The sequence below is a fragment of the Lepidothrix coronata genome, unplaced genomic scaffold (genome assembly GCF_001604755.1).
Source record: "Lepidothrix coronata isolate B3197 unplaced genomic scaffold, Lepidothrix_coronata-1.0 Scaffold176, whole genome shotgun sequence".
NCBI classification, from domain to species: Eukaryota; Metazoa; Chordata; class Aves; order Passeriformes; family Pipridae; genus Lepidothrix; species Lepidothrix coronata.
The window spans coordinates 1,804,793-1,821,314 of NW_016690356.1; the positions used below are offsets into that span (position 1 = coordinate 1,804,793).

The 16,522-nt window shown below is 48.8% G+C and overlaps 2 protein-coding genes across 4 annotated transcripts; both read right to left on the reverse strand.

Annotated features, from left to right (window-relative positions):
* Positions 1 to 790: 790 nt before the first annotated feature.
* On the reverse strand, positions 791 to 11,828 carry UBAP1L (ubiquitin associated protein 1 like). 3 transcript variants are annotated; one of them, XM_017830316.1, is made up of 6 exons: positions 11,711 to 11,828; positions 8,273 to 8,427; positions 6,199 to 6,951; positions 5,089 to 5,298; positions 1,955 to 2,056; positions 791 to 1,065 (listed from the first exon to the last, which is right to left on the reverse strand). In XM_017830316.1, the coding sequence occupies exons 1-6, from the start codon at positions 11,817 to 11,819 to the stop codon at positions 931 to 933; spliced, it is 1,464 nt and encodes a 487-aa protein (XP_017685805.1). In that variant the 5' UTR covers positions 11,820 to 11,828; the 3' UTR covers positions 791 to 930. The 3 variants fall into 3 exon arrangements, with proteins under 3 accessions (XP_017685805.1, XP_017685807.1, XP_017685806.1); XM_017830318.1 differs by having other exon boundaries at positions 8,273 to 8,424; positions 10,855 to 11,821; XM_017830317.1 differs by having other exon boundaries at positions 10,855 to 11,821.
* Positions 11,829 to 11,935: 107 nt separating this feature from the next.
* On the reverse strand, positions 11,936 to 16,384 carry PDCD7 (programmed cell death 7). The gene is made up of 5 exons (XM_017830320.1): positions 15,654 to 16,384; positions 14,407 to 14,545; positions 13,832 to 14,068; positions 13,126 to 13,213; positions 11,936 to 12,773 (listed from the first exon to the last, which is right to left on the reverse strand). Exons 1-5 carry the CDS (start codon positions 16,344 to 16,346, stop codon positions 12,656 to 12,658), a joined length of 1,275 nt encoding a protein of 424 aa, XP_017685809.1. The 5' UTR covers positions 16,347 to 16,384; the 3' UTR covers positions 11,936 to 12,655.
* Between the last annotated feature and the right edge of the window lie 138 nt (positions 16,385 to 16,522).

Genomic DNA, 16,522 nt, shown 5'->3' on the forward strand with positions numbered 1-16,522 from the left:
AGAAATTACATCTGTATCTAATTCACAGGAAAATAACATACTTTATGTGAAAACACTGTCCACTGTTCCAGTGCCAAACCAAGACACACATCCCATTCTCTGTCCTTCAGTTGCATACAGAAATTCCCCCGAGCATCCAGATGTTCCCGATGCTGACTTTCATGCTTAACTTCATTTGGAGCCACTGTCTTTACAGTTTAGGGAAACATCCCCTGAATTTTCCTGATTTGGGCAGAGCATGAGGGCAGTGAGCAGTTCCCCATCTCTCTGTTCTGATTTCAGGAAGTTCCCTGAGGACAAACTCTTACCTCCACCATTTTGCATTCAACCTCATGTATTTCAGAGCAAGGGCAGCCTGTTTTCTTTCCTTACCTTCATGGAATTGTGTATTTTTATCACATTTCTGGTTTAAAAGGAGAAGCTAATGTGATCAAATTGGATTTCAATTACAATATTCAATCATGACTAAGTCAGCTGAGACTCTTAACCAAGCCAGGACCAACACATGTTCCTTCAGATTTTAGGAAAACAATTGCTTCTGATGATTTATATAATCTCTTAAGAATCCACATTTGATTGTAGCTGAAAACATGACACCCATCACCCCAGGTGGAGGGAGAACACTGTGGTTTGGGTTTTGCAAAAATCTAAGCCGAAGGCGGTTTGGATCTCATTTCATCTAATCTGAACAGCTGAGATGATCAGGGTGGGGACGTGTGGGTGAGGAGATAAATATTCCTCCTATGAAGTTGGTGCCTGAATGATAAACACTCTTATGATGGATGTCCATAAAATGAGATGAGACACCAAGGAAGAGCTGTGAAGGCCCGTGACTGGTTGTTTCCAGGGGTGGGGATGGAGCAGCAGAACCACCTGAGTGCTTCTGGTGCAGTCTGGACAGGGGAAGCTGTGATGGGTCCAGGGTGCTGCTCAGTGGGTTTTCATCACGAGCTCTTCCAGCGCCCTCTCCCTCTGATTCCCACAAAGCAAAAGAACTTCTTTGATTTCATTTTGCTGGAAACCCATATCATTAAACTGAGCCAACAGATGCAAGAATTCAGCTGCCTGGAGGAAGAAGGAAGAGAGGGGAATGATGTTATCATGGATGGATCCATCGTGGGGTTGCAGCAGCAGTGCTGTGGGACAAGGCTGCAGCCAGACGCCCTGGCTGGGTTGTGTCACCGCCAAAGGGCACCACAACAGCAGCCCGAGGACACACAAACCCCTGGTAGCATTTCAACTTCTTAAATAAGAAATATTTAATAAAGTCAGCCTCCAGCTTCACTTATTCCTTATAAAGTTTGTATCAATTCCATGCACTGTTTGTCTGCATTATAAAGAGGGCAGGGAGAGGCAGTGAGCACAAGCTGGAATTCATTTGTCCTGCTTCCCTCCTTGCTCAGGCTGGGCCCCAGTGCCATGACATCACCCAGAGCCGTGTCCTCAATAAATAAACCTTCCCTGACACCGAGACCTGGGCAGCCCCCACTGTCACTGCCCTAATGAGCAGTGACACGACAATCCTATGGGCTGTTGCCATCCCAGCAAACATTGCCAGCCCAGACTTCAAGCAGTTCCACCTCCCCAGGCTCTTCATTACCCGGGAAGAGACTGATGATGGAGACCAATTCCCAGTGTGTCACCACAGTTTTTCTCCCTGGAGGAGAGCTGGGAGAGAGGGAGCAAGAGCAGGTGTTGGTGGGCTTGGGACAGGATTCCCTGCACAGCAGGTGAACAAGCATCGTGCTGCACAACGGGGTGAGAGGATGGATGGAAAAGGGGATGGAGCAGGTGTCCTTTCCCAGAGGGTCCTTATGGGGGTCCTACTGGTGGCAGGGCAGTGGGTCTGACCCCCATGAGGGGCAGTGGAAGTGGAGGGAAGGGTACAGCCCGCTGGAAAAGCGAGCCCAGAGGACACAGCACAAAGGGCTGGGTTCTGCCATCCCACTCTGACCTTTTTCTCCGAGTACTGGAACATTTCCATGGCCTCCTCCACCTGCCCTTCCTCGTAGCCCTGCTTCAGCAGCCGGTCACAGGCACCCAGGTAGCTCAGGAACTGCAGAGGAAGACAACCAGGTTAACCCAGCCTTGCTGGCACAGGGAGTGAGGGCAAACAGGAGCCCACCTTGACACCAACCAGGCACACACCATGGGGAGGACACGAGCAACCCACCATTGCTGGTTCCCATCTGATGCTCAGCCAGGGTGGTCTGTCTGTCCACATGATTCCCAGCGGGAGATGACAACATCTTGGTCCCCCTCGCCCTCCCAGGGTGGGAATGGGAACAAGGCAGAGGGAGGATGAGCAGCAAACCAAACATCTGAACCTCTGAGATACAGAGCAATGGCCTCCAGGCTGTGGGTGAGGCAGAGCCTGTCCCCGTGGGATGTCCACCCTCAGCCAACCCCACATCCCTTTGATGCTCCGGGGTTCAGGCACCCCTGGGTTTGCTCCAGGGTCCGAGCGCAAAACCTACCCCAGGGGAGACCCGTGTGCTGCCATTACTGAAAGTAAACAGTTATTTTTGGCTTTCCTCGTTGTTCTTGGAGTGCTGACAGCACAATTCCCAGCAGCATCTTTTAAATACCGCGAGAATCACTCAATGTCCAAAAACATATGGGACAGACAATAATAAATGAGCTATACAATAGCAGGGGGAATAAAAACATCCCATGGGTCTCCCCAGAGCTGTGCCATCTTCATCCAAGGACAAACTGATTCATATCTTCCCCAGATCCACCAGTGCATAGACCTCCACCCTCCCCAGCACTCCCCTAGCCAAGGAGAAGGACTCAGTAAAAGACCACAAAACACATGAAAAAGGCAAAAAAGTCCCTCAAATGTTGAGCTGATCTAGTTTGGCTGAACAGCAGAGTAAGAATTTTTAGAAATGTCAGCCTTAAGGAGCAGCTCAGGGAGGAGACAGTCACTGGTCATTGGCATTCCTAACCTGATTTTATTTCCCTCGTTACCTGACCAGTGACAACCCCAACTCATTGCTGTATTTTCTTGTTCTGTTGTGGCAGGAATAGCTGCTCACTCATGGCACAACACAGACAGTCCTGGCAGCCTGGTCAAGCCCAGCATGAAATCGGTGCCATTGTCAACTCAATGTTTTTTATAATTTTCTCCTCAAGAAGTTTTTTAACACTGTTGCCCTGTGCCTACAGCTGCCTGGGGAGATGGGCGCTGAGCAGCTGCAGCCTCTGTCATGTCTCAGCTCACAGGTACATCGAGGGCTCCATGGATCAAGGATGCATTTTTAATTGATCAATGATCATTGAGCAAAATGCAATGCTGCATTTTTGGTTTAGCCCTTGGCCATAACATGATGAACCTCTGGCACGTTGGGGCAACTAACCCTGCTTGAGCCTTTCAGAAAAGTTCTTCCATCAAAACTGAGAAGGGATCGCCTCTTTAAGGCCACAAACTTGCCTCCTCTGCCAAGGTGGGCTTTGCTAGTTTTGAGTTGACACTGCAAAGAAGTTGAGCAATTTTTGTCTACCATCTGGTACTACAATCAATCCTCAGAGTTGAAGCTGTTGTCATCACACACTGAAACCCTGCGTGACACAGCAAGCAGTGAAGAGCACCTACAGCTCTTCTTTTTAACTTCAGTTGGAACATATTTTGCAGGAAGGTTTAGCCTAATTTGGTAGTTTTGTACTTGTAAGAGATGCACAAAAGGTCAGGCTTTACGTTTTATCTTGGCTGCATTGGACATAAATGGGAAAGATGGAACATGCTGGTGAAGCAGGCACAGGATATAAGGCAGACCTTGTATTTTGGTGCAGGAATCTCTTCTCCAAGGGAATGGGAGTCCCAGTGTTTATACAGAAGGGAGAAGGCTGTACCCACTTCCATCCTTAAAAAGATGCACTGTTTCTGCATTTTGAAGCCATAAGACACCCTCTCACGGCTCTGTGCAAAGAATGTGGGCTGGGCTCTGTCCATCTCCCTCTGCCTGGATGAAACCTCCATGAATTGAGGACACAATCTTCCCTTCCCACCTCGGCTCTCCTGAAACACCAGCGAGGTCTGGAGGGCTGGTCCAGCCGGGGTGACTCAGGAGGGAGAGGGGAGCTGCAGGATGACTCAGCCACAGAGCAGCTTCAGAGCAGCTTCATGCACCGACCAGGCGGTGGGAGCTGGCCCACGCAGCACAGGCAGTTCCCAGGGGAATGGGAAGGAGACTGGCACCCGGCACAGGCTGCTTGGCACTGTGCCTGCTCGTGCCTCTGCCAGGATCTGCTCCTGCTCCCTGGCATGACAGCTTCATGGACATCCCTCTTGCTGAGTTTCAATTAAGCCCCTTCTCTCTCTGCAAGAGTTACTTGGGTAATTTAGCCCTAAAATCCTCTGCTGGGATGGGCAGGTCCAGCCCCAAGCTTGCCAAGGGAGTCAGAGCCAGCATCATCCCTCATGTCATGGATGCTCCAAGGCCCCCTTGGACCACTGTGGAATTCATCTGCACAAGCAGAGACCTCAGGAATGGAGATGCAGCACTGCAGGCAAGGATGTACTCAGATACCAGGGGTAGGAAGAGTCTGTATGTCAATTGTTTTCAATAAATTCCAGGTTATTATAGAGGGTTCCTCAGGAAAAAAGTTCTGGGACCCCGTTGCAATGCTTGCATGGATTCCCTGCTTGCTGCAAGGCAGGGAAGTTGTGTTTTGGAGAGAGCCCAGCCAAATCTTTGCAGTATTCGTACAGTCCTGCTCTGACAGGATAAACCATGGTAATCATCACACAAATCCAACAGCCGGGAAAAAATGATGTGCAAAAAGTTTCCATGTACGGGGGCAAAATTTGTACCTCAGAAGGACATGAAGCTCCACACAACAGATTGAACAGATAACGAAACCAGCCGTGATTACATGCTGAAAAGCTGAGGGCGACTCATTGCTATTTTATTACAGCAAAAGTGTGATCTCATGGAAAAGCTTGTCAGCTGTGGTCTGACACCAAAGTGGGAGAGCCAAGGCAATCAGAAATCCACCTCAAACAAGACAGCCATTCCTTTCTCCAGGAAAATCAAGTTTTCCTTTACCCAAGGTTTCCCGCGGTGCCGCGCCAGCTCCACCAACCTGACTTAGGCTTTGCCTTCCCGTCTTCTGGAGGGTGAGGATGGCTTTGTGCGTGGGGTAGCCCAGGGCTATGACGGGCTCGATGAGGTCTCGCTCCTCTTGGCTCAGAGCGGAGAGCAGGTCAGCCGAGGAATCCGGCTGGGATCTGAGGGAGCTGAGGGGTCTCCCAGGTGTGCAGGCAGGGGGGAGGCAGGTGTAGGGGCTGAGGGACTGCAAGGAAAAAACAGAAGAGAGTCTTATTGCTCCAGCTCATGGGATGATGTCAAACACCCAGGCTGAAGCAACGCTTTTGAACACTGGCAGTTACCTTGCTTTCTCCAGAAGAGGAAAATTCCTATACATGAAACATCCAATGGGCATCAAAGGAGACTGGATTTAATTAAATCCAGGCTCAGCTATAGATACAGATCAGATCAAAGAGTGCTCAGGCTGGGTGATGTACAAATACACACAGGCATTTAATCTTTCCTTAATTACCCCATGTCTAGTACAACTGCCTATAAATAACCTGGTCATTCATGTGTCCAATGGTTTTAATTGTAGGTTTTCAGTAATTCATCTCCTAAAATCTCTCAAGTAGCTGGATGAGATGTGATTTCTTAAAAAACATGGTGCAATTCAGATTCAAGGTGACAGAGTGATATTTACTCCATCTTGTCACATCCCTCTTTCACCAATGATTTGTATTTTTAGTAGGACTATGAAGTCCAAAGTTTCCTAGAAAAGATATGATGGCTGTAAAGGAGCATTTCCCTATAAACCCCACCTATATCTGTAAGAGGGGGGTAATAGAGAGAAAAGAGGGGAAAACCCCTGTTATTTCACTATTTTTTTTTTAGTGTTTCATTTGATAATCAAATAAGATCCCGCTTCTTGGGAAAAACAGGGGTGTTTTAACTAGGACAGAGCAAGTAAACATGCACAACCTCAGAGGAAAAAAGAAACCCTCCCTTCACTTCTTATGAAAACTCATCAGCAATTTCTCATGGGTCCAGTGTTCCTAAAGTCTCATTTTGAATCCATTTTGCTGCCCAGTCTCTGGCAAATGAGACCAGTTCAACGCCCTCCACCTCCCTCCTCTCTCAGCACCAAGCAAAGGCAGCAGCTCACCGGTACTGTGGGTTTGTGCCTCTTGATGGGTGGGATTGGTGCAGGCGTGGCTGGAGGAGTTGGCACCAAGGTCCCCAGCTGGGACACGTCCTGGGCTGGCCCGTACTTGACACCACGGTTGGTGCCGGGACACTGTGGGAGCAGCCGTGGCACCGGGATCCCCCTGCCCCCCGTGGCAGCTCTGTTCAAAGGATGCACCAGAGCAGCCAGCTTCCTCCTGGCTGCCTCCAGCTCATTCTTCATGTTGTTAAATATCACCATGGACCTTCTCTGCTTGCTGGGGTCCGGGCTGGCTGGGCTGTGGACATTGTTCTCTGGTGAGGGCTCCAGCAAACCAGGTGATGTCTTTGGTCGGGTCTGGTAAAAGCTGAGACGTGAAGCCACGCTTCTCCCAGAGCTTCTCCTCCTGGAGAGGAGCTTTTCATCCTTGTCATTCTCCTCCAGGGAGGTCGAGGAGTACTCATCGTCCGAGTAGTCGCCCTCCTCCGAGTGCCAGGTCTCGCTCTCGGTGTCGGACAGGCCCGCCCTGCCCCTGGCGTGCCCGTAGGAGGTGTCGGCGGCGCTCATGCTGATGGAGCGCCGCACCGCCGCGTCCCGCGCCCGGCCCCCGTAGCTGTCGGCGGGGTCCACCAGCAGCAGCCAGCACGGCGGGGCCGTGGGGACGACCTCGGAGGTGACCCGGTGCCGGCAGGTTTGCTGCTGAGAGGCCACCTCGACCCAGTAAAGCACTTTCCTTTCCAGGGAGAAGTCGTGCTGTGGAAGAGCGAGAGGCAGCTGGTGAGGACACCTGAAACCAGACCACCTGGCACTGAGCAAACCATGTGCTTTGCGAGGCAGCTTAAGGGCTGCAGCCTTCCCATATGAGATCCTACTTCCCTGATCAGGGCTGGCTGTAGGATTGGGCTGTGCCAGCCTCATCCCTATAGGGAATCCCCAAATTTACACTTGAAAAAAGTCCCTGTATAAAGTTATTACTATTGTGAGTTGTACCTACAATTCTTTTGAGAAGTGTTTTATACTTAGAGGTGGTTTTGTGTCACTTTGGCTGCTGTGGAAGGTGGGAGGGTGCAGACAGGGGATGTGGGCATCCCAGTTTTAGGCAGCTGCAGAGAGGCACTACATCCAGCCACAGGCTGCCCCCAGGGTGGTGGCAGAGTTTGTTTGTGGCTCTCATTAGTGGCACTTCAGGCACAGGGGCTCTGGAGCCACCACGGAGGGTGATGCCACCTCGGGCAGCGGCAGGACCAGCCATGGGAGTCTCTTGTGGCGCCAGGGGCTCGGCTGGTCCCCAAACAGAGTTGTCATTTCCACATAGTCTGTCTTAAAATATAAGCTTGTTTGTGACTGAAATCTGAGGATTTTCCTGGAACAAACAACCCTTGCCCGTCCCAGAGCTCTCCAAACAAGGTCTCCTCCGGACAGGCAGGCAAGTACATTCACAGCCCAGGAATGCTGTTTTTACTGCTCCTGCCACTTGGGTCATCTGTGGACCCAAAACAGCCTCCCTAAGGAAAACACCCCCACGTCCCTCCAGAAGGATCAGCCTGAAGCAGCAGCACAATCTTGCTTGGCCTCGGCGGGGAGCATCAATGCATCCCAACTAGGGAGAAACACGGGATACTTTATATACATATATATGTAAAAATTTATATATATATATAAATATATGTATATATATATAAAAACTTACATACATATATAAATTATGCATATGCTGTCAGTACAGGTAATGTTGCCTGCTTATATCTGTTAAAATTATTGATATTTAATAAATATTATTAATAAATGAGACAGTAGAAATTCCAAAGTAGAAAACAACCCCAGAGCAGAAGTTTGTCCTCCTATCCCAGAAAGACCCAAGCCTCCTGCTTGGACAGGATTTTTAAAAGACAACCCCCAAACAACTCCTTCCTCAGTTCCACATATCACAAATCATCCTCTCCTCCCAATACTGCTGCAAACCAGTCAAGTAAGAGGAGATCAATTAGGATGTGCCCCTTTTCGCCTAAGAAAAGGAAAGCACCACTAACATCCCTCCGAGCATCCCCCAGCAGTGATCTGGGTGTGGACTCACCATGGTGCTCATGAGGATGTCGGTGCAGTCGGGGACCTCGATGTCCGGGGCAGTGATTAAGGGGATTTCTCCCCCTGAGTCCCCATCGAGGCTCAGGGCCATCCTGAAGGGAACTTCATCCAGGTAGCTCATCACTCCTGCCTGATTTCTTGCTGCTGGAGGAAGGGAGGAAACAGAACTGTAAAAGGCGGGACTCGCACCTCTTAACTTGGGTGGAAGGAGAGGAAGATGAGCTTTTTCAAGAGCCAGCCAAGTAAAAACCACTCTGTGCATTGCCCAGATGGGCAAAATCTTATTTATTGACACTGGGAAGATTTGTCTGAACTAACCTTTGCTATTCTCAGCTTGAGCCAGCAGGACCTGACCAAGCTTACAGCTTTCTTTGGCAGAGACCCTGAGCATTTTTCTTCACTTCCACCTCCATGCATGCCCTACTGTTTCCCATCCCTCCTGCCTCTCCCTCCCTCTGCTGCCCTTTGCATGATCCCTTCTCCAAGCTGGGGACACACTGAGCACTTTTTCCAGTTACAGAGGGAGAAACCACAGCCAAGGAGAACACCTTGCAGGTCTCCTCTCCCTGTGTAACCTGTGGTGATAGAGCTCATGCACACAGCCACGTGCTGCTAAGCCATCACACGGAGCATCCCGAGGGAGGAGGGAGCTGCGGTGAGGACATCCCCTCTGGCACCACAGCAGCTTATCAGGAGCCAGGCCAGGAGGCTGGTGCATGAGGCAAACTTAACAGTTAGGGGGATGTCAAACAAGCCATTTTAAGGCCAGATTAGCTTTTAGTAACCATCTACTCATTTTAAGTGTGGTGATGGTTTTAGAGCAGGACTGCAGGGGAGACAAAAATTTCTGATGAATTGGGAATGGTGGCACGGAAAATATTATTGCAATAGTGTAACCATCAGCTCTCTACAGATGTCTCAATTTAGTAAAAAGCCTCTACTTGCTGCATGAAGCCTCGAGCTTCCCAGTGATGACAGCATGCAAAATTATTTCTTTTACAGATTATCAACTGCTAAGAGTCGGTGGCTCATCTCCCCACGAGTCCTGGCACCCACAGCCTGTGCCTGCTCATCCCAAAGTCCTCAGCAGTCATCCTCAGGACACACAGTAAATACTTGTGTGACATCCCATCCTCAGGACACACAGTAAATATGTCTGTGACATCCCTAAGTGCTTCTCACAGTCATTTTTATCTTTTAAAACAGCTTTTTTGACAATGAGGATAAACACTCCACAAAAAGGAAATATTTAGATGAATGTATACAAGGATGAAAAAACCACATGTTTAATGCAAAAATAAGAGTCTATAAGGGGAAATGGGATTCAAAGTAGTTTCTTATGTTGGCAGAGGACTAACAAATTGTTTCCAGACCACAAACAGACATGAGTGACACACACAATCACTCAGTGCAACTCAGCTGGTCATTATCAGAATGACAACAGGGTTGTCTCTTGCCTGCTTACGCCAGGAGCCTTTAATACCTCTGCCCAAGCAGAGCCCCTAACGAGCTTTGTGCTCCTGCACATGTCCTGCCACTAACACATGACACAGGCAACGTGTGGGGAGCCCTCACAGAGCCAGACCATCTGCTCCAGCCTAAGAGGGTTCAGCCTAAGGGACAATCCACGTCAGCACGGACAAAGACAACGCATGAAAAGACCTGCAGGCAAAACCACCTTCCCCAGCTTTCTGCAGCTCCAAGCACGGCCCCTGTGTGCAAGGGTGACAGACCCTCTCTGCAGCTTATGCTGTAAACTGACTCTTCCCAAAATCCCTGTGTACACGTGCAAAGGAAAGTTGTGTCTCAACATCTGTCACCCAGAATGGCTTCACTTGGGTTCAAATGCCACTTTCAGGTATGAGGATGAAGAAAATATGAAGATGGTACCTGCTGTATTTCACTGCATAAATACTGTTCTCTAAGAAAGGCACCCACAAGTGTTAATTCCCAGTTTAGAAAACAAGAAGTCCTTTGGGGTGGGTGTGATGACAAGAAAACCGCTACTAGACAAGAATAAAAGATGGTCAGTCCTAAACACCAACTCACACCAGAAGGCAACTCCTAGAAGGTCTCTGAGCTTGTACCCCACACCAGCCCTGCCCACTTTCACATCACAGACACTGGCCAGTGCATGAACCAGCTCACATTAGGAAGAGGATGTGCCTTAACATGAGAAACCTGAACTGCAGCAGGACCAGCAGAGGAATAGGATGCAAAGGAGTCTTGGAAACACACAGCCAACCCCTGTCTTCTTCTGGACTATAGTAATTTTTTAAAACTTAAACACAGTAGGAAATACTACACTCAGACAAATCTGACTCTTCAACATGAAGACAACAATTTTTAAGAATACTCTGTCTCCACGTATTTTATGAGTTGAGATTTTAAACATTCCTCTCTATCTTCCCCACTAAAGATATAAAATATTTTAATGCATACATTGCTAGACAAGAACAAATACACAAAGCAAACCACAGAAAGTTTGAGGGATGGAAATATACCTAAAGGTAGATCATCCCCTGGCATTTTCAACCCCTGTGTTTATTAATAAGATGAAGTTATCCTTACCGTCAGACGAACTCATGGAGCTCTCCTCGCAGGGCAGGGAGAACAGGGCTGCTGCTCCACTGCCTGCTTATCTACTGCTCAGCTCTTTAAATTCCTGCAGTGTCAGACAAGCAGCTGACTTGGACAGTTTTAAGATAATCGTAGCTTAAGTGGTTGGCTTGTCCCTCAGACGCACTGACGGGATAAGGAGCCTAATTGTTTAAGCAGAGCATCCTCCGGTCACTAAGCTTCCTGAACTGGAAGTGTTGGAGTTGTATTGTTTTCATGCAATTGTTTTTATTTTTGAACTTGTGCATTTTCATCAGGGAAGACTCCCCAGGATCTGACTCAGCCTTGGGTCTGGAGTACCGAGATGCTGGAAGTGACAGGGGGATGTATGGGGGAGAAAATCAGAACTCCACCTCCAAAGGACTTCCTGGTAATCTGTATTTTGGGGTGCTGCAGGTGAGCAAGAACTGCAAACTTCTGCACTCACAGTAATTCTGTTAAAAACTACTAGTTTGTGTGCTCTTACTAACAGAAACCAGTGCAAAGCTTCAGCCAATAAACTATTAACATATCACATAAGGCCCAGGTGTGGAATTTAGGCCATGACGTCGCCTCCTCCATGGATGACGCACTGTTGTGACGCCAAGGGGAAAAGCACTGGAGAGATTAACTCGATTCCCACACACTGGGGCTAAGCAAGAATCAGGTCTGCAGCTCTGGAAAGGTGCCACGACCATCTGCATAGCCCAGCAAAGCCCCAAATCCATATGGCCCATCACTGTCACAAGCAAACTGTCCAGAACACAGACAGCTTTGACATCGGATGCCTCTGTCACCTTGCAGGAGGGAGAAGTTCCTTCACACAAACCTTTTCCCAGCAATTCCCTCCATGTTGGAGTCGTATTTGATGCCAAGTATTCAAACAAATCTCTCCCTCGTTGTAAAAGTGCTTCAAATGGAAAAAAAAAAAAATCCATTTTTCTCTATTTATTCTGTACAAAAAAAACAACTTACAAAATAGAGCTGTGTTTTGTAATCAAATATTACAGACATGATGTGTCCTTATACAAAAATAGCTATATAGGCAAAACAATTACAGTAGGACAGACTTCAGATTTTATTGGTTTTTTTTCCAGCAGGCTTATTCATCAAATTTGTGTCTATTCACACGGCTGTCTGACCTATTTCACCACAGCTGGGAATTTTTTCCATGTTGTGGTACCAGTTTTAGTCCACAAAAGTAAAATGTCAACAGCTGCTTTAATCAACCTTGAAAAACCTTGTCTTGTTTGTACTTCAGAATTTGTTTAAACTTGTAATAAAGTTGTTTCTACACCCAAAAATACAGGAACTATTTTGACACTGATACTTGACATGCTTCATTTAAGAAGAATAATATGTTTACTAATGGGGTGTATATATATATATATATATTTTAGTATTTCTTTATTGCTGGAGATTTCATCATCTTCTATAAAGATAAAAGCCACTAAAAATAGGATGTTAATACTGGCACAAATACCACTGTCAGCAATGTTCCTTTATTAAGACTCAGATTTAACAAAAACTCGCAGCAGGACTGTAATTCCACACCACGAGAGGCCTGGCAGCTCTGGGCTTGCTCAGATATCTCCCTGCACAGTCAGACAGCAAAAACAGTTCTTAAAACTTTTCTTCAAGACATTCCAGTAAAGACTTTGCAGTACCTGGCTGCCGAAAGAGAGGATGAGACTTCCTCTTCGGGCCCTCTCATATTTAACACATGTAATTTTAATGAAACAATCCTCCAACGTTAACATAATTTATTAGTAAATCATCTGACGGCAGTGGCCCAAGTGTCATTGGTGGGGAGACTGGGGAGAACCCATCCTGGAGGGATGCAGCTTCCTTCGGGGTGGTCAGCTAGCACCAAGTACTGATCCCATTCATGCCTTTAACAGAGAGAGCGTTGAGAGGACAGCTGGTAAGATTTATAATACAACCACAGAAGTGTTTTTCCACACTGATCGATACACAAACCACTATAAATTGTACTCTGAAACTTGTCTGTCAAAAGACAAATGTAAAAATCAACTGTACTGCTGTTAAATGCAATAGTTATGCATGAAGTGCACTCTGCCTCACATGGGCATCTGTTGGATATGACTCAAGCAAAAAGCTTGAAAAAAACAGTACAAACTATTGCATAACCAAACTTGGAAGTTGACAAACCAAAAGGGATGCTCATTTTACAATCTCAACAAACAGTATTTGTCATCTTTGACAAAAAAATAAAGATTTTACCTGATCTGGATAAGAGCTGCTACAGAATGCTCAGCTTGTAAGTAGTAGTCTCTGAAGGGCTGCAATAGATGGGCGAGTGGGAATTCAGCTGTGAAAACACAGAAACAGAAATTGTTCAATAATCCAGAAAAACCTTTGATTCTAGTGAGTCTTAGAAGCCCCAAATTTGCCAACTCATTTCCTAGTGCCCAGCTGTAACTTGAAATCAGGTCCCTATGTAATATATTAGGGACTAGTTACATGTTACTCGTCTCTTGGTCTGTACCAGAGCTGTCAGAGGAAAGCCAAGACTATCAAAACTTTTCCTGCCTCTGTCTTCTAAAGAAAGGGAACAAATGGACACTGAGTCTATACAGATTACCTGAGTCGCACCAAATCACCAGACTAAAGCATCTGTTGGGTGCTGAAAGTCTTCAATCTATTCTATTTAGCCTCACTTCAGCTTAATCTACAACCCCCTCTTGCAAAACAGTATGAAATCAGCTTGAGATGCGCTGCAGTCTACACTGATCAACTGAGCTGTTCCTCTTACACCACAGGTGTTAAGAGCACACTACGTTTATTCCACCTTTTTCTCAGACCATAAATTACTCCAGTGGATGATTTCTTTCTCAACTAGTTCTGTGCCTACATTTCAAACCTCAGTGTCTGTGAGATGCGGGTGTGGTGTGGAAAAACACTGCTAAGTATGGCACGTAGAATTTACCTGGATCCCCAAACAGCTTGGAATCCATTTCCAGTTTCTGCTGTAGTAGTTTTTCCCTTTCCTTCTTCTGTTTCTTTTCCATTTCCCTCTTTCTTTCCTCCTCCTGTTCTCCTTCTAGCATAACCCTTAATGCTCTCTCCTCAGCCTCATACAGCTCTGTGCGAGTTTTGAGCAACGTTTTCAGACTCTCCACCTGAGTTTCAAATGCTTCATCTGCTGAGGGGGGTGGACAAACACCTGAAGAGAAAGAGAAGTGATTTTAATTTTTCAGATTCAGAAGGGGATTTGTTATCAGACTTGAGAGCAGAGCTGGCAAAATCTCAGAGAAACATGAGCTTAACCTTGTTAACAGCTGGAATTCTTATCGGAATAATTGTTCTATCGAGAGCAAGCTTGGAAAAACAAGAACACAACCACTTGTGAATTCAGCATTTTACAGCTATTCTTGTAACTAAAATCCACTACAAAGACACAGCTTTTTGAAGCTGCATCTTGCTAGTCAGCACAGGGCACCCTCATCATCTTATTTCCTGGGTGTGCAATAAAAAAAGTTGGGTGAAAATCTTGTAATTAACCTTTTCTGGCAGCAGCCTCTTTTCTCAGTTTCCGAAGCTTTTCCAGCCCACGCAGGACATCTACCATCCTCTTGGTGTCTGCTTGTTTCTTCCGTACTTCAGACAAGACACTGTCAGCAGCAGCCTTAAGCTCTCGTTCCTGTGAGAGACAAAAACAGACATGATGTGTGAAATATCCCTCGAGGACAAGAATCAAGTGGTATTTTCCAAGAGATGACTGAAGCACTGGAGATCAGTTACTTCACAGCAACAGCTACAAGTCAACCATCCAGCCTTGCCTTTTTAAGAAAAACAGGCTAAAACACCACAGACTTCAGAAAACAAAAAAGAGTGCTGTGGGACTCATAAATTCGGACCAAATCATGGGATCACGGAATCTTTAAGGTTGGGAAAGACCTTTAAGATCAGCAAGTCCAACTGTCAAATCAGCACCACCACCATGCTCACCACTAAACCATGTCCTCAAGTGCCACATCCATGTTTTTGAACACTTCCAGGATGGCTAATGAACTCATAAAGCCTGATAGCCTTTAACCACATAAGTTTAGGGAAAACATTAACAATGAACAGAAACAACCTCAATTCCACAGCTCTGCAATTAAAGACCATTAACCTGCCACAATCTGACCACAAACCCTTCCTCAGCAGCTGCTCTGGACCATCCCAGCAGCAGACAAGCAGAATGGGAGCTCTTTGGCCAAAAACCAACACAAAAACCAACCAAAGTGCCTACAGCACTTCCCAGGAAGGCTAATTTAAGGTGGTTTTATTGCTTTGGAGACATTTTGCTTCCGGATGAGACCCAAAAGCTTGCAAACAACAAGCTTTAGAAGGACGAGAGCAGCAGGCAAGGCTGATGGATACTGAAATGGTGCTGAGCACCACAGGGCAGCTGTGAGCAGCGTGGGCAGGCTGACACTTGGGACCAGAAAGGAAAACCTCCAGCAGTTCAGAAACAACTTAAATCTCAACTGTCAAGGGCTAGGACACGAGCATGGCAAAGCTGAGATGCCCACCCAGGCTTTCAAGGAAGAAGCAGGGCTGCAGACCTTGTAAAGGGCATGTCTCCAAGCAAGATGAAGTCATGCAGCACCCCGGTAGCACCCACTGACCCGCGGGGCCCTAAGCCGGGTGTGGGGCAGGCACAGACCACTGTGACCCCATTACTGGCTGCTCATCCTGCCCTGCAAACGGAGCGACACTCAGGAGCCCCCGGGGGAGGCAGGACCAGGTGCTCGGGGCCGTACCCGGTTCTTCTCCTCCACCTCCTGGATGCACTTGGCCCGCCATTGGTCGATCTTGGCCTCCCGCTCGGCGGCCCGGGCCGCCGCCTCCTCCTTGGCCGCCCTGGCCTCGAGCTTCCTCCGCTGCAGGCGCAGCCTCCTCTTCCTCGCCCTCTCTGCCTTCCTGCGCAGCTCCTCGCGGTATCCGGGCTCCCGCAGGGGCCGCACGACCTCCCGCAGCTCCCGCAGCGCCGCCTCCGCCTCCTCCCGCGCCCGGGCCCAGCCCGGCCCGTCGCCCTCAGCCTCGCTCCGCCGCAGGGCCCGGCACAGCGCGGACACCCGGGCCACCCGCCCCAGCGCCGCTACCGCCACGGCCCGGGCGCTGCTGGGGTTGGCGGCGGTGGGCGGCGGCGGCGGAGGGGGAGCGGCGCGCCGGCGGCCCAGGAACTGCGACAGCCACAGCTCGTCCTGCTGCCGCTGCGCCGCCGCCTCCTCCTCGGCCCCGACCCGCGGCGGGGCCGCCGCCAAGTAGGGGCCGCCCGGCGGGAAGCGCGGCCCGGCCTCAACTACAGGGCCGGCGGGCGGCAGGAGGAAGGGCGGGGGCGCCCCCGGCCCCACCGGGAAGGGCGCGGGGCGGGCAGGGGGGCCGGGGAAGGGCGGTGGGAAGGCGCGGAAAGGCGGCGGGAGGCGGGCGGGGAACGGCGGGGGCTGCGCCATGATCCCCCTCAGCGCTCAGAGCTCAGCGCGCCGCCATAACGCCGCCTCAGCGGCCCCCCCTCAGCCCGGCGCCGCAGCGCCGCCTGGCGGCCCGGAGGACCCGCCGCCGCCCGCCTCTAGCTCCGCCTAATTAAAAAAATTAACCTTCAAAAACTACCCCTAAAACTTCAAATATC

Bases quoted from the DNA above. Each gene is read 5' to 3' on its own strand.
- UBAP1L (XM_017830316.1), bottom strand. From the start codon at position 11,819: ATGGATTTTTTTTTTTTTCCATTTGAAGCACTTTTACAACGAGGGAGA. The intron at 5,299-6,198 runs GTGAGCTGCTGC...TTTTCCTTGCAG, and splicing joins GGCACAAACCCACAGTACCG to TCCCTCAGCCCCTACACCTG. The intron at 2,057-5,088 runs GTTGGTGGAGCT...CTTCCTCTGCAG, and splicing joins GAAGGCAAAGCCTAAGTCAG to TTCCTGAGCTACCTGGGTGC.
- PDCD7 (XM_017830320.1), bottom strand. From the start codon at position 16,346: ATGGCGCAGCCCCCGCCGTTCCCCGCCCGCCTCCCGCCGCCTTTCCGC. The intron at 14,069-14,406 runs GTTAATTACAAG...CTTTCTCTTCAG, and splicing joins AGAGGCTGCTGCCAGAAAAG to GTGTTTGTCCACCCCCCTCA. The intron at 13,214-13,831 runs GTAAATTCTACG...GTGTTTTCACAG, and splicing joins CAAGCTGTTTGGGGATCCAG to CTGAATTCCCACTCGCCCAT.